General features: G+C 29.9%; 2 protein-coding genes and 1 long non-coding RNA gene across 4 annotated transcripts; 2 read left to right on the forward strand and 1 right to left on the reverse strand.

Moving 5' to 3' along the window:
• Positions 1 to 280: 280 nt before the first annotated feature.
• Positions 281 to 10,945, forward strand: LOC130897167 (nischarin). Its single transcript, XM_057805884.1, has 5 exons — positions 281 to 414; positions 486 to 961; positions 1,118 to 1,303; positions 1,809 to 1,976; positions 3,825 to 10,945. Exons 2-5 carry the CDS (start codon positions 521 to 523, stop codon positions 4,392 to 4,394), a joined length of 1,365 nt encoding a protein of 454 aa, XP_057661867.1. The 5' UTR covers positions 281 to 414; positions 486 to 520; the 3' UTR covers positions 4,395 to 10,945.
• Positions 10,946 to 12,512: 1,567 nt separating this feature from the next.
• On the forward strand, positions 12,513 to 20,404 carry LOC130897180 (protein ABHD18). Of its 2 annotated transcripts, none has more exons than XM_057805909.1 (8): positions 12,513 to 12,737; positions 13,222 to 13,306; positions 13,375 to 13,554; positions 13,613 to 13,861; positions 16,126 to 16,215; positions 17,054 to 17,234; positions 17,499 to 17,961; positions 20,189 to 20,404. In XM_057805909.1, the coding sequence occupies exons 1-8, from the start codon at positions 12,646 to 12,648 to the stop codon at positions 20,262 to 20,264; spliced, it is 1,416 nt and encodes a 471-aa protein (XP_057661892.1). In that variant the 5' UTR covers positions 12,513 to 12,645; the 3' UTR covers positions 20,265 to 20,404. The 2 variants fall into 2 exon arrangements, with proteins under 2 accessions (XP_057661892.1, XP_057661901.1); XM_057805918.1 differs by having other exon boundaries at positions 17,054 to 17,192.
• Positions 17,956 to 23,488, reverse strand: LOC130897192 (uncharacterized). The gene is made up of 3 exons (XR_009059669.1): positions 23,350 to 23,488; positions 20,620 to 20,940; positions 17,956 to 19,601 (listed from the first exon to the last, which is right to left on the reverse strand). It is a non-coding gene; the product is annotated as an uncharacterized LOC130897192 (long non-coding RNA).
• Between the last annotated feature and the right edge of the window lie 114 nt (positions 23,489 to 23,602).

A 23,602-nucleotide genomic window follows, 5' to 3' on the forward strand; every position in this document is an offset into this window, starting at 1 on the left:
TAATTCAACTATATTAATAACAGATATCATACATATCTTTGATATCTAGAAAATTATTGGAAACACTAGTTTAAAATATTAAATATTTTTATTTCAATAACTATTGTATCAAAGTGGTTTAATACACAATAATTTAACTTATTATCTAAGCAATTTTCAGATAGTTTTATATATTCAAAAATTTGTATATGTATATATATATATTGTTCTCCCGATTAATCATGTGAATTCCTCCACAGATGATATAATTCTTTATTATATTTTGTTTACATGCTGAATCAGCCAGAAATAATTAAAGAGAATTGAGTGTGCGCCGAGTCTATTTTTGACATTTAGCATTATTTGTCTATGTTATTATAAATATTGTAAAAGTGTATTATCCAATTAGTATTGGATAACAAAATCATAATAAAGGTATATAATTCTAAATTTTCACCAATTATTTGGGTAATATATGACTTTTAATTTTCTTTGTTTTATTGTAGGTTATGTCCGTGTAAAGAATTAGTATTTATGGCACATGGCTTGTTTTTGGTCCAATCAAAAGGAAGCAAAAATAATGATAGTATCTACCAAAGAAAATAATAATGTAACTTTTTACAGCATAGTAGTTTCTGTTGGGGATTTTAATTGGACCGTGGAACATCGCTACAGTGAATTTTATGAACTACATAACCAACTTGTATTAGATCATGGACTGCCAAAAGATATCTTACCGTCAAAAAAAGTTATTCGGAATAAATGTCCAATTTTTATTGAAACTCGAAGAAAAGGTCTAGAAGAGTACTTACAGAAAACTTTGGTTTTTTTAAAACGAACCATGCCCAAAGTATTCGTAGATTTTCTTAATTTCAATTTTTATGATATATTTTTTTTATTGCAAGATCTGGCACCAAGATTATTCAAACATTCAGATGTTTTTCTACAAAAAACATCCATGTTTTGTATGACAACTTTAGAAGTAAGATTTAATTCATAATTGATCATAAATTTAAATATCAATTAATCCCTATATCCAAATATCCCTAGTGAAATCCACAATTATAATTATAATAAATTCTTGTTGGTATTTATCAAAATTTTAATAAGTAATTTATAAATCTTTATTTATTTTTAGCTTCATGCTTTGTGTGAGTTTTTGAAAAAACCATTGTTGGACCAAACTGAAAATAGTTTAGATATTAGTCCAGTGCTAGATACATATTCGCAACTTCAGTGTGTTACTATTCGTGGAGCATCAATACCATATTTGCAGAGTAACATTATTTTAAATAAATTATCATTTGATTTTTCTGCATTCAAAGTAAGTGAAAATAGATATGTGTATATTGTAGTTAACTTCCATGATATTTCTACGGTAGCTAATAGGGTGAGAAGAAGGTCCAATGTGTCTTCATGCATGTTACCAAAATACATAAAATTTAAAAGAAAATTTTTTAACAATTTTCATAAAAGTAATTCATTTGCTTTATTAAAGTTCTTTTTCTAAAGATTTGTAATTACATAGTTTTTGCAGCGAAAAATGATTGAATTAAGACTATATCTAAACCAGATAGTAAATCATGCTTTACACTGTGTTTTCAATGATTTTTATATTTGAGAAAATTCTTTCTGCAAGCATAAAAGTGATCAAATAATTTTTTCATCTGTAGTAAAGTCTGGAAGCATTTAAAGAAGTCTTACCTCAAGCTATGCCCCTATCTTAACATTTGCTGAACAATGAGTTGTCTTTATACAGTGCTAGTGTATTTTTTTGTACAAAAGTTTCATGTGTTGATATATAATAATTCATATAACTTCTGTTTCAGATTTTACACACATTAATTTTAGAACATGTTTCTTTCGAAAATATCACTTCACTTGGAAATTTAAGAGATACTGTTCACAAGCTACAAGTTAATAATACAAACGTAACTTCCATTTCTCAAATTTTACAATGTGACGTAATTCATAAGGATAATATTGAAGGAAGTCAGGTATTATCAATATGTTATTTTGTCTTTTCACACACACACACACACTTTTTTTGTTTTAAATACCTTTTTTTTCAGCCAAATCAGAGTATAGATTGAGTTGACATATTTGTTAGGTTTTATATAATAGTACAACTGATTTCCACTTGATAGCTAGAATCATTCTAGAGGTATTAATCAACTTCAAAATAATCCTTTTGCACCTTCAAAGACTTGAGACAGAGTACAAGTAATTGTAAAAGAGATTTAAATAGCCCACGTTAGTTTCCAACTCCAACAAATATTTTTCTTTTGGGGGCTTGGAATAAAACATTTCAATTTTCTCAGTGAGAATAAATTTGCAATTGAATTGGAAACAAGTATTCTATTAGTTATAATATAATTTTTCTTCAGAAACTACTGGAAACACTTTTTTAATTTTCCTGTTTAATTTACAATCTGTTCACAATAGAGTAATAAGTACATTTTTTGAATACTAGTTAAATAGACATGTAGGAATAATAACTCAGTTGCTATTTCCTATTGAGCTACTTAAGAATTAAGGACAAGACAAGTTTTGACAAGCTAAAATAATAAAAATATTGATAATATATTTATAATAGAAATGCGTGAGGCTTAAAATTCTAAAATTTAAAGATTAAAATCACAATTTTAAAATCTATTAACTAAGTCTTATGGAGTAAATTGTTTGATTCTACATCTTATAATACGTTGCGACACTAGATTTTTAGCAAGTCTGATTGAATGCCTTTTAAGCCTATAACTATAGTTGTCACTCAACTTTTTGATTTCTTTTTTAACTGAGTCAACATTTACATCACAAGCGATAGCACAATTAGGCACAAACTAAGGAGCATCAGTTATTACCCTGACAGTTTTTGCTTGAAACCTTTCTAAATTCGAGTTTGATGCCGAGCCCCAGAGTTGAACTCCATATGACCAAATTGGTTGGAGAATAACTTTGTATATCAGGACCTTGTTCTCAAGAGATAGATTGGAGTTTCGTCCGATAATCCAGTAGATTGTATGCAGCTTGAGGCCAAGTTGTTTCCTTTTAGTGAAGATGTTTTTTTTTATACCTTAGTCTGTGGTCCAAGAGATTTCCTTGCCGTTAAGACTCATGGGTAGGCAATTTCTTCTTCTATTTGTGAATGTTATATGAAGCGGTTTTGTTTAATTGACTTTTATTTTTCACAATTTTATCCATACATGTAGACTATCCAGGTGTGATTGTAAAAGTTGAGATGCTATTTGAGGGTCTTTGTGTGAAGATAAAACGGCAGTATCGTTGAGCAAATGTGGCCGTAGAAGAGGATCAAGTACACTTCGCTGTGGAACTTCAGCTTTTATGGGATGGAACTTCATGTTGACATTTAATAAGGAATTGGCGGACAGTTAAATAGGATTTAAGGATGAGGAAGAGATTAAGGGGAAAGAGCTTCTTAATTTTATGAACAGTCCAGTGTGCCAGACTTTGTCAAAAGCCTGGCTCACATTCAAGAAAGCAGCAGAACAATACTTTTTATCTTCTAGAGATTGGATTATTTTGTTAGTGGCCCATTGTACCTGTTCAATAGTGGCCAAATCAAAGTATAGATTGAGTTGGCATATTTATTTGTTAGGTTTTATATAATCAATGATGGTTCAACTGGTTTGCACTTAATAGTTAAAATCATGATAGAGGTACTAATCAACTTCGAAATAATCCTTTTGTCCCTTCGAAGATTAGAGACAGAGAACAAATAATTGTTAAAATAGATTTAAATAGCCCACGTTAGTGTCCAACTTTTGATTTTTTTCTTGAGTTCAAAATAAAACATTTCTATTCTATTAGTTATATTTTTTTTTCAGAAATGGAAAGTACTGGAAACACTCAATTTAAATAATAATAATATAACAGAGATCGACAGCACTATTAGATTGGCCCCAAAGCTGTCATATTTAAGCTTAAATGACAACAAGATTTCTACAATAAATAATTTGTCTCATTTACCAAATTTATCAGTCTTGAGTTTATCTAACAATCTAATAACTGTATGCACAGATCTTAATACGAAGGTAGGTAATATTCGATTATTAAATCTGTCACAGAACAATATTTCCGCGTGTAAAGGATTCAGTAAACTGTATTCTTTAGAAACACTCGATTTAAGCAGTAATAAAATTACAAACATAGAAGATATTAAGTTTCTTGGAGATTTACCATGCTTAGAAAATTTATTGCTAACGGGCAATAATGTAGCCACTACAATTGACTACAGAATAAGAGTTTTAGAATACTTCGGTGACAAAGCAAAACAGATTTGTTTGGATAATGAAAAACCAATACAAGCTGAGCTTGATAAAGTTTCCGTTTTGAGAGCTTTAAGAATTGTCAAAGAGGGAAAAACACCTGATTTAAAATCCACTTTTACACAATAGGATTATTGGGAATATTTCATATTTACTCATATACATATTATTACATTAAACGAATGTTCCTGATTTTGGGTCTGTTTTTAATATAGAAATTGGTTAACATGTAACCAAATTTTTAACCTTATAAAACTTTTATTTAATATTAACATCCCTGATATATGAATCAATCAATACAAAAGATATTACACTGGGTGTTCAGGGTTTTACATAATTAAGTGCAGGTTGGAAATCGTCAAAAAAGGATTCAGATATTGGTTCGAGTGTTTTTGTCTGCAGATTTTCAAACGATCCCAAATATATCAATCAAGTTGACATTATTTCAGTTGTTGATAGAAGTATATGAGTTTTAGAAAAACCTGATTATAAAACTATCAGCTTAAACATTAGTCCAGTTGCTGGAGGTGAAAGTTACAAGCAAAACATCAGAATTTTTTTTACTGGTACTTTAAAGTAGACTAATTGATATAAAAACAATTTCAGAGGTCTATCGATTCTCATAGTAAAACAAAATTCGAGAATTATTTTTATTTTCAAAATTTCCCATTATTTCAGTCTGTGGTGAAGATAGAAAAAAATAAAAAATACGAAGTTGTAGGGTAAATTTTTCTCGATATAAAAGGTCCTTTAAACTTTTTTTGTAAAAGCTATAGTCTCGTTTTTGTTTGTAAAACTTTTTTAAACAGCTCAACTTCAATTCAAGTATCGGGAAAATTTTGGTTATATTTGTGACAATGTGTGTTTAACTGTAACCTGTAAAATGGAGCAATATTGTTCATTCTTAGTTTAAACCCTAGATTAAACTTCATTTTAATCTTGAGTTGTAAAATTGGCTGATATTATCAGCTCAGTTTGGAAAAGATCAGATCATTTGCAAAAAGAAAGCTGTAGTATCTTCAGTGGATTAGAACCTTTATCATCTCTAGGGCGGCGATATCAGGGCTGTCAATGTCAAATAAAATTTTTATAAAGGCGCTAGTCGTCAGGTCGAAACGTCAAATCTTTTCTATTAAAAAAAACTTCGATTGAAATAGGATACTTGATATTTATTTTTAAAAGTTTTTAATATGAAATGTCAAGAAGTAAAATATTTAATCGAAAGTGAACAAATAATATCTAAATATTTAATTGGAGATCGCGAAAATTTCAAATTTTCAACTACATAAGAAAACAATTCTCATTGGTTTTCAGTTGTGAGATCATAGGTTTAATAAAAAAATTGAGCAGTTCTCTGTTTGATGATCACGAAGTTATTGTTGTCTGCAACGTAGCTAGTGCTGTTATAATAAAGTTTTCATTTATTAATTACGTATAAATGAATAACATTTTTCTATATATAGATTAAGTTCTCACATTATTACATAATCACATTAAAAATTAAAAGCATAATGAACTTGATTACTGTAAAATATTAAAATAAGTTAAAATTGAATCTTACTTACATTAAAATTAATCTGACAACAAAAATAATTACATCTCACAGGATCGTCAAAACGACCAACACTTTCAAACCATTTTCGTTGCATATTCAAATTTCATGACATTATAAAAAAACTTTAGTTGTTTTAGTCGTCGTATTTTTACATCCTGGCACAAAACACGATTTATATACCGTTTGTCGAATTAATCAAAGTTTAATAATATGTTCAGTGTTTATTTTATACCTATGACATCACGCAATATGGGGGTCTTACTGAAATGTTTAAAGTTCCTACAAAATTTTTGAACTTTCAATAATTTTTTTCTCTATAAATATTGATCAAAGAATTGAAAAATTAATTATAATAAAAGTTGTACATAAACTACCCAAAACTATTTTTTTCTCAAACTATGTAAGTACCTTATTACCTAAAATTTAAAACATATAAGTAAAAATTTAAATTGAAGAATTAAATGTATTACTATATCACTTAATTATTAATATCTAATATGCAATGATGAAGCTTTTATCGAATTTATTTTTATGTGATATAGACAAATATGAAAATTGATATTATTTTTCAATTTCTATGATAATTTTATTGTTGTAATTATAGTATTGTTAGAAGTATTATGTTTATCAATACTATTTGGTTCTGACACTCCTCGTTATCTTCTAACTTTGGTTTGAATTTGTAATTGTTTTAATCTCAAATCAGACAAATACATTTTGTCAACTATGCTATTTAGAAAACGCCCAACGCTATTCCTTTATACAGTTAGTATGATGGTACGGGGAGTGTCAACTAGATAGAATAAATTTATCTATTAAGGTGTAATTTCTCTTGGTGATATTCATACTGAACACACTATTTACTACTTCCTTAAAATTTCACTGTCTCATAAGAGGCGTATCAAGGGGTGCGTAGGCCTCAGGGCAAATTATTTTTATGGGCCACCACACTAACCCTTGTCTATTCTAAAAGTATGTTGAGACATTTTTCAAAGACCCAAAAATATTTTTTGTTTCTTTTCTCTTGGGTCACCCTCCCATTTTGTTCTACCTAATAAGAGAAACTTACATTAATTTTTTGAAAAAAGGACGCTACTAATGATTTATAAAAACCAATATTTTCTCAAAAAGTGATTATTTAAAATGAGGTTTTAAGGTCCATATATGTTACCCAAAGCTAATTTTGTATCATATATGTGTTACAATTTGCTTTCGGGATGTGAACAAACAAGAGGAAAATTCGACAAAAAACACAGATTTTCACAAAATTTCTTTAATTATCACAATTTTGAAAAAACTTGTTACAAAATTAATATAAGCTTATAATAGTTGTTTAGAGTCCTCAAAAAAATTTTGATGCACAATTAACACGTAAAAAACTCATTATGCAGACAGCAAAGTTGTTGGTTTGTAATTCGGGAACTGCATCAGGTGTGAACACCTGCACCGATCATAGATAGCCACTACGACTACACTGATAAGCAGTGAGTGGTTGTGTGGTTAGATTGGAGTCTTCGTGGCATAAAAATAAAGCGATAAAGTTTTTTATAATATTCAAAATTACTAATGAAAATTATATTGAATTTTAATATTTTTTATGAAAATGGGAGGGTGAACCGTTGAATTTTTTAACTCTCATTTTCAAGCATCACCCTAATAGGTACATTAGTATTACGTGAAAAGTAAGGAAACAAAAAAATGTTTTATCAAGGATAAAACCTGCCTAAAATTATTTTGATCTAACAGTTTGCAAATTGACATTTTCTTTGACCGATGCATCATTTGATATCGAGTGTAACAAAGTTAAGGGTTAAAGTTACGGGTGCTCTTCAATATATTTTATTGTCAAATCGCCTAGAGTCTCTATGCTAGATATTTACCGCTAGGGGAGGACCGATTTTAGCTATGCCCTTTTTCCCCCTTTTCACAAATCCTTCATTGATTACCCGTTCTTTGCATGGTTTTTTCTTTTAGTACAAGTAAAATAGGATTAAACCCGAAATTATGGGCGTTTCTGATTTTCTAGATGCTCAAAGGATTTTGGTCACTGAATAAACCTAGCAACTCTTAACAAAATTACGGGCAGGGGTTTTCGAAATTTTGGAAAAAATTTTGAAACGCGAATAACTCGAAAACTAAGAGGAATTCGAAAAAAAATGACCGAACAAAACATGAAGAGCATAAAATTTTCTACAAAAAAGGTCTCAGGTCTCCAGCCATTTCTTCGTTGGAGCCACTATTTCTGAGTAAATCTCCCTCAACGCAGAGTCGGAGCAACCGCTCGCGAATTCCCGCCAGTACGAATTCAAGCCAATTTACACTCAAAATGCATCATGATGATTAAGATCTTTATTTTCTACTCGGGTGAGCTAGAACAATTTTCGAGTTGGAAAATCTTGCGAGATGAAGAGGTTTATTGGCCAAATAAGCACTTAAAGTTTCAATGGATATATTTCATCACTCGCCATATAAACAAGCAAATCCAACGGGAGATTTGTCGTTTGTGTTATTATCAATATTATAATGTATATAACACACATGAACTACTTGTTGGTTTCAAATGAACTAACTTAAAAAAAACGCGATCATGAACAGTATCTTCGATCTCGGTTAATTATTATTTCAATATTCACAAACTTCTTAATAGTTTCTCTTTAACAAAAATGTGGGTACTCATTTTGTGCTCTACAGTTTTGGCTCCGGCACTTTTTTTTCGAATTCTACGTAGTTTTAGTGTTATTCGCGATTCAAAATATTTTTGAGAGTTCAAACCTATTTTATAATAAACATTTTTAGGTTAGGAAAAAATTAAAACCTCATAGTTTTCCAGAAATTGCTTTAAAAATAACAAAACCACATGTTACAAACCTTTCTTCCACTCATTTTCCTTTTGTTAGCAATATAAACTGAAATATAATAAAACAAAATTAAATGAAATCACACGTTTATTGCAACTGCAATAAACAGCGGAATGACAACTTCAAACTCGTTTTCCTGATAGTGAGACTTGTTTATTTATGACAGATATGTTTTTTTATGCAATGGAAATTTAAAACACAGACACGATCAACTTAAAGTGAATTCGTTCTTTTATATAATTCTGGAGCCTTCGATGTTATGATGGAAATTTCCATCATCATGCAAAGAAGGCTTACAGTATTCACTATCGTATTTATCAAGGTATAATAGTCAGTTTAGTATTTAATTTAATAACAAATATACTACACTCAATTTTTTTCTCAGTATTTGTATTTACACCGAGAAAAAATATAAAATAATATGCAAAAATAGAAATATTCTCAGTGAGAACGAAAAATACTTATTTAAGCACCCCACTCTACAATATTGTTTATAAATTGAAAAAAACTCTTGAAATGTGGCTGGAAATAGTAGGAATCAAATTACGAACGGCTAGGTCGATCTGGGATTCCCGGAATTACGTTCGGAAGCTGGTCCGTAGTTGCCAGACACTCTGAACGAATATTTAGCGTGGGTAATAAGGTCTATTAGTTATTTTAGATATGTATAAGGACCGTACAGTAATTATTATCTTTGATTTACATACTTATTCCGATACAAAAACGCTTAATATTCCGCAGCATCTTGGGGCTCTTGGACGCTGGACGCCAGACCTTCTCTAGATGATATGTCCGCCTCCGTGTCTGATGCTCGTTTTTATAACAAAGTTGTTTTGAGAGACTGAAGGTAAACAGTCAATTAATTCAGTTGTGTTGGTGTTGTAGTAAAAAGTGTGTTCAGTTCTTTTAATGCCAATAAAATGCTGAAACATCTTAAACTGTTTCTAATTGTGATTAAATATTTGTTGGTTCCCATAAAACTGCACCTTAGTGCTTCATTTTTTAATTGTAAAGGATAATTGAAATATGGTAATTGTGTAATTTAACAAATTTTCTCTTTCGATGTCACTATTAATGCTTTCTATTTACTCAATTACACTGAAATGCATCCATTTACAGATAAGAAGTTTTGCGATTTACTAACACACTGATATGTAAGTGTGTAATTCTGGGTTTCATATACATTGCAACCCAAGGAATCTATTGTATCCCCTTTCATTGCTACAGCTGATCTGTTAATCCCAATCCTTTCAGAAACTTCGGGATGGGGGATGGCTGAAGCTGTCAAAGATCTTCATCTTCTATTTCACACTTGGAGAGAATATTCCTAAATTATTTTTACTTAAAATGGTACATTCGATACATCTTTTTTGGCTATTGTTTTCCCAAAAATATATTTGGCTATATCAGCCCCTTTTGATTACTGATGTCATAAGTTGAATTGCACTCAATTGCATACATATCCGCTTGAAAAATACTTGGTATATTGCCCAAGCTTTCAGAGGGTTTGGCTCTATGCTGCACACTCCTATTCCAGTTCTCTCTGTTGTTTTGGAGCCGTCCGTATATCATTTGATGGCATTTCTAGTCTGGTTTTTTGCAGCTTAGTATTGAGGTAATTTTTTTCTCAAAGCTATCTATGTTGACTCCTTCTCTGAGCATTCTTAGTGAGGTTATTCCTCAATTTTCTAATAATAAAAGGAGAGGTGGAAAATCTCGTCTCATGCAGCTGTTGGGCATGTTCTCATGGTCCCAGTGATATATATGCAGGTCAGTCTTTGTACCTTCGAGAGATTGATTGTCGTGTTGTTCGTACCAGTTTTAGCGCCCCATACGTGATAATTGGAGGCTGTGTACAACTATAGTAAAATCTTTCGGTTACAACCCCAATTTTTACCAGTAAAGTTTTTACACACTATCAGGTCTTACGTGGCTTTGCTAACTACTTCAGACTTATAGAGCTGTGTCTTGAAACAATTGAAATAGTTTAATATGTGTCTGTTTGAATACCTGTGATACAGTATGTATGTATATAATTATGTACCATGTTGTGAAAAAATGATAATATTCCTTTTTACAAATTATTTGGACACAAATATCTATTATAATGATGTATATTAATATGAAAAGTATGTGAATGCTAGGAAGCACTAAATTTATATGTGCATATATTGATTTTAGAATAGTTATATATTTTGAAAAATTTTGTTCTAGATAACGTAGTGAAACATGTATATTTTTCAAATCTAATAAAATTATATTCATAACTCGTGTATACATTTTATTAAAATAAAGATTATTTATTATTTTCGTTATTGTATTTGTTTTTATACAAAGTATATTATTAATCTGTTGAATTTTGAAAAAAAAATAACATCTTATGAAACACAAGTTGAAATACTCCTTATTGTGATATAATTTTGGTTCAAAATTTATTCTTCAATTTTCTCAATCCCAAAGGAAACAAATACATTATGTTCAAGTTATTTTTTCCTATTTATTACTAGGAACTAGCTAAAACTTCAATATACAGATTCAGGCATACTCCACGCACAACGACGTCACCAATCTTCAACTATCTTGATCAAAGCAATGAACCAACATCATTGCGTCTACACCATTTTCATGGATGTCCATAAGGCATACCGGACTTGTTAGGAAATTTCTGGCTATAGCAGTAATATTAAAGGTTTATTCAACGTAAATCCGACAATGCTCACAATATTAACATTACTGTTTATACGTGAATTTTCCTAAATGAACTCTTCCACGATTTCAAAATTGTAAAAAATGAGAATTTTTCGTTATTGTGCGAACTCCTGCAACGTTTTAATAAAAACCTTATCTGGCTGGATATTTTGATTTAGATGATCTGAGGTGTTACAATAATTGTGATCGCTAAATGCATTGTACATTCCACTAAAGAGATGCACAGATTGAACGCGAACATGACGCTGGCTCGCTCGTAAACATAACCTTGAATGTGCATGTATATAAAGAAATTTGAACAGTGATCAACGATTTTGAATTATTTAAAATGTACTTACTGTATGAAATACATAGAGAAATATATACAAAGCGTCATTTGACACGGCGTTGGTGAGTCAATTTGATTAGAGGTTGAGAGATGAATTGGGGTTTTTCAGGGTATCTGCAACTACAAATTACACTAGAAAAGTGAGATTATGTTTTTGACGTTTAAAGACGATCACGGCGTAAAAAGTAGAAAGTTGGTTAATTTCGAAGTCAAGAACGCGTACTAGCTCGATTATTGTGTGCTTATCACAGTTTCTAAACAAGTTAAACTATCTTTGACATGCTCGCGTTCAGTGTGTTTACCGCTTAAGCGTTCGCACCGCCAGAAATACTCTTACGTCACTTATGAGGTCATGACTAACGTTCACGACGACCCTTATCATGAGGTGAGGCGAAGTTCAAAACTCAAGCAACGCAGATTGCAACCATGAGAATATATCTCATTATTTGATGCAGCATGGGATATTATTAGTACTTCTGAAGCATTTTGTGACGCACCACCAAATATTTCACTATCGCACCATAAGATAATTTGATTTTACTTGTAATGTAATGTAAATTACTTCACCACTCCACTAAAAAATTCAATAACTTACAAATTGTAACATAACTTCTCAAAGCTTTTGCTCTATATTTTCTATTTTGCTATTCCTTAATATTTATCTCTTAAGCCATTCTACTTGGGTTTACGATTATAACGCTTTGGACTAAGTGGAACAGAAAAGATCGTGGTCGTGAGTGCTTAGTGGAATACACCCTTAAAAGCTCATCGTATGATGAAATCTGTGTGACATTATTATTGACACTTGACATCTCATATTTTTACATCATTCAAAATGTTTCTTTCAAGTTTTCGCATGATTTTAAGCAAATAATTGCTATTACAAAATTCTAGTGTTTCCAAATTTTTAGTGGAAAATTTGATTCTATCATGCGGGTAAGCCGCTTAGATGTCTTATATAGAAAACTTCTTTTATCCAAATTTTTTACAAAAGGATGGGGATCACCTGAGAATATGCATAGGTTAGTTCTTGAAAAATAAATATATTTTCATTAAGATACAGCTATATATATATACCAATTTATACACAATTATAAAATCAAGAATTCGTTTTCAATGTGCACATTTCTTATCAAATAAAGTTTATTAAGATTTTGAACTTCATTAGAAAAGTTATGAGGGATTTAATCGTAAAATGATCAACCTTGCAGAAAATTTTTATTTGCAAATGTTACATTTAGATCAGCTCTAGATTACAACACGAGACTGTGTATTTCGAATCTCGTGACAATCGCTTTCCACAAATATTTTGAACTTTTCCATATAATTTTATACATATAATAACATATTAGCCCTTTCAATACCCTCTCAACAGAAAAAGGTGCCAATTATTCCATAATTTTATTTATAGTGGTGTACCTTACAACATAAGATTATTCCGAGCATTGATTTTGCATATTTCAATAAATGTTCTTACTATAAAGTAAAATACTATGAATTTTTTAGGTTGTTCGATTTCAGGCACATCATTTCTGACAGAAATTCTTGTTACAAGTTAGTACCAAAAGATTTTCCTGTTAATGTAATAAATGTAGGTATCATTTGCTGAAGTTATTTTACAACATATTTTTTTAAGTATACTACATTAATGCATTTTAGATAGTTAGAAGGTCAGATTGTAGAATAATAGAAGGTACATTTAGAAGCCCTTTTGCTTTACATTTGCCTGGTTTGGTACCTGAAGAAGTCCAAGATTGTTATTTTCAAATGGTACTTCCTTTAAAATGGAATAGTAACTATAAACCAATATGCATACATTTGGCAGGAACAGGTGACCATGTAAGGTGAAAGGTAAGATATACCCATAGTAGTAATTGTCATCCTTGAATATTTGTAGTATTTTTGGAGGAGGAGAACTATGATGGCTGAACCTCTGTTAAAGAACGGAATTGGTGCTATAATTTTAGAAAATCCTTACTATGGAGTTCGAAAACCCAAAGATCAGATAAGATCTAGTGTTCATTATGTTTCTGATATATTTGTAATGGGTGGTTGCCTGATATTAGAATGTTTAGTTCTATTAAATTGGTGCGAGAGACTTGGTTTTGGTCCTCTTGGTGTTACTGGGATTTCAATGGGAGGCCATGTAAGTATCTATATTATTCTGTAAGAATTATCTATTTATATATTGCCACAATAAAAATTCAACAACTAGGTTTGTTATATGTTAGTGGTTAACATTTGTATAATTTTAATAAGTTTCTTAATAATTATAATTAAAATCTACTTGAAGTAGTAAATAAAGTTCGATTTCAAACATCTAGTATTTGAATATGATAGCAAAATAATTATAAAAATAATGGATAATTACAAACGATATGTGACAGAATCAACAAATTTATTCACATTTATGTATCTTGTAGGTATCAAAATGATTAATATCAACTTCTTACCATAAGATGAATAATTATGGCTTTCTTATTATTAATAACGACAAGAAAATAGTTAACGTACTGTAAAATTTTTTTTTTCAGAGAAAGAGTTCTTAGTTAATATGGTATGTTCTATATTTTGTACACATATTTTCATTAAGCTATTTACCTCAGTTTGTTTTATGAATATACAGCTTAACGTTGATTTTATAAGATGAAAAATAATTACAAGACATTTTTTATATAAAATTATTATAACAAAAAGGATTTTGCTGTTATTTTAGTAATTATGCTGTTTTATCATAATTTTTATGTTCTTAATATGCCGTGAAAACTTTCATATTACTTCTGTTTTTTATAACATTAAAAAATTCAAAATTTGATTATTAGATATTATTTGGAGTTCAAACAAGGTACACATCCATTGTATGACAAACCAAGTAACAATTATGTCTTTGTATCTCTTTCACACATTGAAAATACGGACTGCACAAGCCATAAATACTTGAAAATACAGAAATAATTTTTTGTGTTCACTATGGAACTATTGTGCCAAATGTAATTTTGAAAAGAATGCAATTCAATTGATCTCCACAGTTTTTTATTTTTATGGAGATCTATAAATCTTTAATTCAATACTTTCTTTGGTAGACACTGAAACTTTTAGTTGCTTTCCAATACTGATCTACACCATGTAGTTTAACATATTAAAATTTCACAGGTATATTATGAAAATATAAAAATTGCTTGTAAGTTTGTTTCACTTCAATGCTATTGAGAACAAAAACATTTCTTTTTTCAAAACATAAAGCTTTTAGTTTTTCAGACAGTAAAAAGCATTTGAGCCAAAAATTTAGCCAGAAAAGGGGTAGAGAAATACAATATTCAACAGAATGGTAAGTTTTACAAAATTATTGATATTATTGTAAATATTTTGTGTTTACAATGGGGTAATGAGTGAAATTCAAGTATATCAACACATTTATATTAGTCTAAACTCTACATGAATATTGTGTTTAATCAATTTTTAAAAACTACTTCAACTTATATTTTATTTATTAAACCTACTGTTGAAACTAAAATCTTCAATAATTAACTAATAAAAAAGAGGTTAGCGTTTAATAGTATATTATTCATGAGTATATAATGAAGATTATTATTTACGAGGTGAATCTTACTGCTACGAGCGCTAGAGAGTGACATAAATCACCAACTGAATAATAACTCATACGCGAGTAGAATACTATACTTTATCCACGACTACTAAATGTAGTTCAAAATTCATATCCCATATTATATACTTTCCTCGTTCTTCCGGCAATAAATTTAGGCAACTTCAGCAGTTTCTCTAATTTCTGGTGGTGTTAAAGAAAAGTCTTTCATTTTCTATATACGTTTTCAAATGTTTTTCAACACACAATTCAATATAAAATATCAAAACATTCACAAATCTACTCATACAAACAGGTTTGAGTCCAATTTATATTGCTATTTCATTTTATAAATTGTTTAACAAAAATAGATACACGACAAACACATTTAATGTCGATGTCAGTATTAATGGGTACATTATAAAACAGTGGTGGATAAACTTATTTATTGTAGTGTATTATTTTGTTACTCTATTAGTAGGTTTAAAATAATCAGAATTCCAGGTATATTTACAATACTTTATATGATATATATATTTTAATAAATTCTAGAAAAAAATACAGATTAAGCTGTCATCAACTTGAAACACTATTACCATGTTGTTCTTGCATGCCAAAAGATCTTTCTTCATACACTTTTTAATTATTGAAAATACTATTAGTAAGAGGTGATTTATTACAAGTATACTTAAAAAATTCACAAATGTTTATTTTTTATAGAAGAAAAATTTCAAGTTCTCTCCTTTTCTGGCAATGGGCAGAATATATTTAGTTTATTTTTACACAATTTAATTTTTATTTTATAAAATCAAAGCACATTTCTTTAGATGGCTTCTTTGGCAGCATCCAATTGGCCCAAACCTTTAGTGCTAGTTCCCTGCTTATCATGGTCTACTGCATCCTCTGTTTTCACCGAGGTAATTCATTCTGCTCTGATGCTTCAAATATAGTTTCTTACAATCACTTACACAATTTTTTTTCAGGCTAATTCAATCTAACCTTATGCAACCTTGATAACCCAAAAAAGTTTTTGTTTTAAATCAATTTATATAATTTTTATTATAATTATGTATTTTCTACTCTGTTATATTTTTCCAAGCACAAAATAAATAATATAATCAAAACAGCATTGACTAAGACAAAGAAAATATGTGGAGAAAGATTCTATGCTATAGATTGGTATTTCAATTTGTTCTACTCAGACCTCATTTCGAATATAAACTCGCAATATCAGATAGGATTAACTCACCTTTGGTGGAATGTATCAGTTATATTTAGACGATCCTCCTTTCTGAAATGTAAGATTGTTTATGTAAACGAATTTACGCCATTTTTCCAACTAACTTTCTAACGTTTCAATATAGGCTTAGTTACAGCCTCATATGTATATTGGGTTTAATTAAAAATAGACAATAAATGCTTTGATTAGCCCCAAATTGAACCTAACTGTCAAAAACAAAATTTCTTAAATTACTGTAAGAAACTATATTTGATTTTGAAACTTTAATTGCAATTTTACCCACATAGATTTTATTGAATATGCTAGTTTTACGCAACCAAATCTGAATTTTTGTGGTGAATTTTTTTCGTCAAACCTGTAAAACTATGAAAAAAAATTAATAACTTAAACGAGACTTCATAAATATCGACCAAAAATAATCCAAATTCTATCAAGGGTAAACTATATTTTACTTTAAGCAATTTTGGTTTGCGTAAAACGAAAAAATATATATTACAATTTGTACTTTTTTATAGGGAGTAATGAGTGAGTCTATAGACTGGGAAATGCTACAAATTCAATATGAAACCAACAAATTGTACTGTGATACTCTCTCTAAAAGGTGTAAAATTGTTGATAATCCATTTGCATGTGATTTAAGTCGATCTGTACCAGGTAATGCTTTCATTAAAACAGTGGAAACCAAAGTAGAAGCAAGTAGGTTTATTGAACTAAATATTTTTCTCGGCTTTTACCATCTTTGCTATGGTTTGCCAACTGAATGGAATTGTACAGAATAGTTCATTTATTCAAACAGCTTAGAAAATTAGATGATGTCAAATCTGCATCTCATATTGTTGTGTAAATGATTTATTTATTTATTATTACTGTAGTAAAAAATATAATTTTTCAATCTAAACAGCAAGAAATTGGAACTGGTAAAACTACAAACATATGTTAATTACTTTTTTTCTTTTCTAGAAGGTGCATTAGATCTTCCTATACACCTATTCGATGATTTAAATGTAAGGAACATAACACCTCACCAATTAATACATTTCTTAAATTGCTCAACAAATTGCCGTGACATAACTTACAAAATATCTAGTCAAACAAAACAATTACTGGCATCTAGAGAATTCGCACTACTCAATTTATTGAAAGAACCACCCCCTATTGGATATAGTAAAAAAACTAGAGAAATAAAACGTAGAACTAAAGAAGCATTGTGGTTCATGAGAGGAATAATGGATGAATGTACTCATTTGAAAAATTTCTCTGTCCCTTATGATACATCTTTAGTAATATCTATATGTGCAACTGCTGATGGTTATGTTCCTAGGAGTGGAGTATCAAATTTAGCAGATATATGGCCAGGGGTAACAATAAAGTATGTCGATTGTGGACATGTCGGAGCTTATGTTTGGTATAGAAAAATATTTAGGTAACTACTTTTTATAAGTAATTATTTTGGAGAAAATTTTAAGCTGACTAAGGATATTTTTCAAGATTGTACAATTGAAAAAATGTTGAACACATTGTTTACTACCATTATACCAACAATCACAATTGCAGTGCCTGGTCCTTTGAGTTAGATATGAACCAGCTACCTATGGGAGGCTCGAAGGACCAGAACAAAAATAGTAGTAAACTGTGTATTATCAAGTTTCAAGGTTATAAATCACTGAGGGAACACAAGGGACATATCCCTTTCCATATATAATATATGGTAATATAATTGGTACAAAATTATTCCATATCTTAATTATTATTAGTTTAATTGAAAAATGTTATACAAATTTGTATTGAAAATCTAGGAAAAAGTGGGTAGTTTTTCCTTGCTACATAAGGCAATAATCCTATGTGACAATTTTCCATGTATTGTTTACAAACACATGAAAATTATTTTTAGATATTGAGCAAAACAAATGTTTACACAGTACACAGCCGAGCTTGTAATATCCTTTATAAATTACTGTTGATTGGCACATTTCCAAAAAATATAAATATCAAACAGGACCGGCCTGAGTAAATTCTATATTAATAAGATTAAATTTGAAATGGTTATGGAAGTTGAAGTACTGAATATAAATTATTAATATAATACTGAAGTTATCATTGGGGTGTACAAGGCCCCGGTAGGGCGAGGCGAGCGCCATCTATAATAAATTCAGGGTCTCAGATCATCTTTGACATTTCGATATTTCCAGTCTTTTACGGAGTCTTGCTCAGTCTCATTATTTCCTGTGGCGAAAAACCCAAAATATTCACGTTGAACGTTTCCATCGGGAATGCGGATTGGTGATCCGTGAAGAGTATATGTAAAAAAAGCAATATGGGTAATTAGTCCTTGGTAGTATCCTTCACACTTCTTGCCATCAATCTAGTCTTTTGGAAAGACTGAAGAACGAAATTTGGAGTAATGTTGAATATGATGCTATGATCACCCTAGTTTGTTTACGAAAAACGTAACAATATGGACGCCTTGTTGTATCTAACCGCTAGATGGCGCTCGCGTCACAGGGGCAAAAATGCGATTCGCTTGACGCGTAAACCCCAAGAATACAATCATTCTTTTTATAAGCTTGTCATTTGTACAATTTTTTTGGACACACAAAAGATTTCAAATGACAAAATCTTCAATTTCTTGAGAAATGAATTAAAGTAACCTCATTCAAGAATCTTGGCGCGATATATGGAGCATTACATAATATCCACCCTTCTACTTCTCTGCCCCTAAACCTTTTGAGCTGGAGAGAACCACACAAAATTTACTCACGGCTATTTGATGCCGTCAGAAAGTCATCCTATGTGCCGAAGTCGCGTTCCTATGTCTCTTAAGAACATCCTCACTGACTGCAGACAATACTGTATTGTATACTATCAGTTTGATCTGAAAACTAACCTCAAGGAGACACTCAATTGCCCGACAGAAATCAAGAAAGTTTCTTAAAAGTTACGAAGCTGTTTCAGTAAATATAATTAATATAATTTATGTATTGTAATAGATTCTGTAACAGTCCTTTATTCAACTCATGTATCATACGATTGTTTTTGTGTCCAGTGCTGTCGAGGCACGTTTATCTGAAATAAAAAAAATTTAAAAATTGTGGTAGTATGTATCTGATGCAAATTAAAACCGATTTTATGTGCGCCATCAACAAGAAATAAGCAATTATACAATAAGGAAACGACTTAAGAGAGTTCAATTTGAATATCAGAATGTCTCTGGATCTCTGTTAACCCAGCATGTCAAAGTGCAAGACTACAGCTTATTAGAGTTATTTAGATTGGGATAACCATCTTCTCAGATGAATTAAAATCCCACCTATTGGACAATGATGGGCAATATATATATATATATATATATATATATATATATATATATATATATATATATATATATATATATATATAAAGATGGTGGATTCCATAGACATTGTGATTATTGAAACTGGTCACCTTAATTCTTACAAGCCATACCCTTTGCTTTCTTTTTAGTAGCAATTTGATATTCATGACTTCATAACAAGAATACTTACAAATGAATCAATTAAAATTTAAGGAATAGGGTCTTTCGTTTCAATTCCACCTCTATATAATTTTTTGATCAAATTCATTGCTGGGGAAGTGTATTGGTGAATTTTAATATAGATGTTTTAACTTTTTAGGGAGGCTATTATAAGTGCTTTTGAATTAGCAAAGAAAAAAATGGAACCGCCATCACCTTCATTGTATGAAATATGACTGGAATTAGAGAATTATTAGACTAACAACCACTATATGTGCCTTCTTTTTACATACCTGTAATATATGTACATATTGTATATTAACAAATCATATGAAATTTGTAATAAATTCCTAAATAAAATCGATACATTCAGCTAGTCAGTTTTGTTTTGGTCTGAAGTATAGATATTAATACTAATAAAGTATCAATGAATGCATAGAAATTCATTGTTTGAAATTGTTGTAAGTAAAACAAAGAAAAAAGGACTTAAAAAAGTGCAGGTTTCAATTAAATATATATTGTGAACAATATACAATACATATATAGGTGCTTCACACAGGCCTTTTAGACCCATAGTATGGTAGTAGTTACCTTCCACTCTTTTCTATATTTTGATTTCGTTTTCCAGTTCGAATTTCTCTCCTCTCTGTACCATCTTTTCCTGTCCATTATTTTTTCGTTGCTCCAGAATCTGGGATTCTCTCTATGAGACCCAGCCACTCTATTCTTTTAGATCTTATTATTTTGCTTAGTTCTGCTTCTCCAAACAGATTCCTAATTTCATTATTTGTTCTCCTAAGCCATACCTCTCTGTCCTTTTTACCGCCTAGTATCCTAAGTATTTTTCTTTTCCATATATCTAACTTTTCTTCCTCTGCTTTGTTAAGAATCCACGTTTCTCATTGTAGCTCACTATTGGTCATATAAACAATAACACAAATAAATTAGGAATAGAAGTTTAAATTGGAGAAGGGTTGAATGGAAATCATCATTACGAGCAAATATATTTGAGCATAAGTATCACCTATACATATGAAAAGAAATATATACATAATTCAGATTTAAAGATCAGCTGAAGGAACAAAATAGGTATCAAGTGAAGTTTTTAAACTAATAATTAATCAAAGACAAAGCATGAATAATAATAGATTGAGAAAACATCTAAAAATAGATAAGATGTGATACCCTCCATCGATATTTGAATAATCATTATTTATGTATTTACACCACCCTACAGCCCAAAAAACAGTAAGTATAACAGTCTTGAATCCCATGTTAACTCTGCCAAATACCGATAATAAGAAAGTTATAAAACGGAAAAAAAATTCTTTTTTATGTTAGAAATAGTGCTGCAAAAAATATCCAGAGAGTTCTGCATTTCACAGTGATACTGATTAATTTGATGTAATGGAAAAAATTTGAGAACATTAGTTCTAACAATTGGAAAGTAGAATAAAAAGTGGGACCGGGTGGCGACTCGAGGAGTATGTATACTTAAACGACCTAACAATTCTGGACAGTCAATTTTGTGAAGGAATAACAAGGAAGAACACATAGGTCTAGTCGCTAGGTCGTTTAAGTTAAAACGTTCTAACTGTGTGTTTTGAGTGGAGGATAAATATTGTCAGACCTGAACCACATATATTTAACATAATTTCTGTGAATATTATTTATTTTTCTGATATGTAAAGTAAAGATACTATATCTTTAACTCCAACAAACTACCTAGAGTTTCTCAGTACGAAATCGAGGTTTCCAAAGACTCCACCAAAGATAATATTAATATGCTGAACAAAGTTTAATTTACTATCAAATGTAACACCAAGATCTTTGAATATTGCAGAAGTATTAAGCACATTATTAGAAATGTGATAATTGAAATGAAGGGGTCAAGTTTTCAAATGAAAGATAAAGTTTTACATTTTGAAATGTAGAGAGGAAGTGCATTTTTATTGCACTAGTCACAAATTTAATCTATATCAGATTGAAGTAAGTGGTAGTCATTGATGTTAGAAATGAAATGATATCACTTCAGATCATCAGCATAAAGGAGAATATTAGAATTTAATCCTGAGACAATGTCGTTTATAAATATTAAAAAAACAGTGGCCCAAGAACTGAGCCCGGGGGCACTCCAAAAGATGCGTTAATTTCTATGGAGTTGAAACCATGTTTATATCTTTATATTTTATAACTTTATACCCATGAGATATGACATGAAAAAGTTGGCAAATTATTTAATTAAACCTATGTTGGATATCTTAATAAGAAGAATGGCATGATCTAGGCGATCAAAAGCTTTGGAAAAATCTGTATAGATGCATCAACCTGATCACCGCTGTCCAAATGTGCTGCTGCATATTACATTAAGCACATTAAATTCGAGACCGTAGATCTATAAGAATAAAAATCATGCTGTTCATTACATATGGATAGTTTCACATGGTGGAAAAGAACTTCATAAAGCAGAATTTCAATTACCTTAGTTCCTACAAATTACATCATTATATTCCAATTATTTGTCCAAATAATTCGTATACGCTTGTATTGATAACCACTTGTATTCCATTATCTCAACAAACTCTGAAGCCAATTCCTCAATTTTCTGTGCATTTGAATGTTTAAGTTTTGAATTGTTTTAAATTACCAAAAAAGGATACATTTATGAATAGCTTTCTAATCGATATAGAATCAAGATGCTTTGAACTTGAATATAAAATGAGAAAAACTTAGTACATACTGGCAGAAAACCATTTGCATTGAACAGTATATCGATTTTAAATAAATAGAAAAAAGAACTTTGGGAGATATACTGGTGAGCAAAGTATTGATAGTACATGTAATTGATTATCCTATTTAATACTCTAAAGGGAAAGACTGCATAAGATGCTGATTTAATTTATATGAAGATAATAAATAAATAAAGTTTTTACTTTGCTATTCACAGCAAATGAGGGTAACCAAACTCGAAATTATTATATTTCTTAGACCTTTTATACATTTATGTTTCTAAATCGTTTTGATTTTAGGTTCCTTCTGTTATAAAATTAATTTTTTTATAATGTTTGAAAGAAACCTGAAATCAAGACGATTTAAAAACATAATTATTATTTTCTATCTCAGCATATTAAAATACGACTAAATGTTGAAGAAAAGTTATTAAGAATTAAAATTTGAATAATCCTTTTTATGGTTTTGGCCCTACATTTGTGTGATGTATGATTCTTATTTCACAAATTTTCTCTGTGCAAAAATACATGAAGCAAAACTAAGATTTTCAACAATACTATTATACTTTAACGAATTATTCATTTTACTTACCATGAGATACAACAGTTTTGTACTTTGGAACGATATAAAACTTAATTACTAAAATCCTATTATATTTAAACATAATATACATCACCTAAGAGATCTGTTCTTGAAATTATGATCCGATACTATTGTAAAAATTATTTTCGTTTTAATCTTAAAATTAAATTAACCTCTAATACTTTTTACAGTTTTCTATCCTTGATTTAAAAATCGCCCTCTATATTATTTTGAATATAATGCCCACTAAATCTTATTTGTT

Source organism: Diorhabda carinulata, chromosome 1 (assembly GCF_026250575.1).
Source record: "Diorhabda carinulata isolate Delta chromosome 1, icDioCari1.1, whole genome shotgun sequence".
In the NCBI taxonomy this organism is placed as follows: Eukaryota; Metazoa; Arthropoda; class Insecta; order Coleoptera; family Chrysomelidae; genus Diorhabda; species Diorhabda carinulata.

Excerpts from the sequence above, each read along its gene's own strand:
- LOC130897167 (XM_057805884.1), top strand. The coding sequence starts at position 521 with ATGGCTTGTTTTTGGTCCAATCAAAAGGAAGCAAAAATAATGATAGTA. Across the intron at positions 962-1,117 it reads TTTGTATGACAACTTTAGAA|CTTCATGCTTTGTGTGAGTT; the intron begins GTAAGATTTAAT and ends ATTTATTTTTAG. Across the intron at positions 1,304-1,808 it reads TTGATTTTTCTGCATTCAAA|ATTTTACACACATTAATTTT; the intron begins GTAAGTGAAAAT and ends CTTCTGTTTCAG.
- LOC130897180 (XM_057805909.1), top strand. The coding sequence starts at position 12,646 with ATGCGGGTAAGCCGCTTAGATGTCTTATATAGAAAACTTCTTTTATCC. Across the intron at positions 13,307-13,374 it reads TTCCTGTTAATGTAATAAAT|ATAGTTAGAAGGTCAGATTG; the intron begins GTAGGTATCATT and ends AATGCATTTTAG. Across the intron at positions 13,862-16,125 it reads GGATTTCAATGGGAGGCCAT|ATGGCTTCTTTGGCAGCATC; the intron begins GTAAGTATCTAT and ends ACATTTCTTTAG.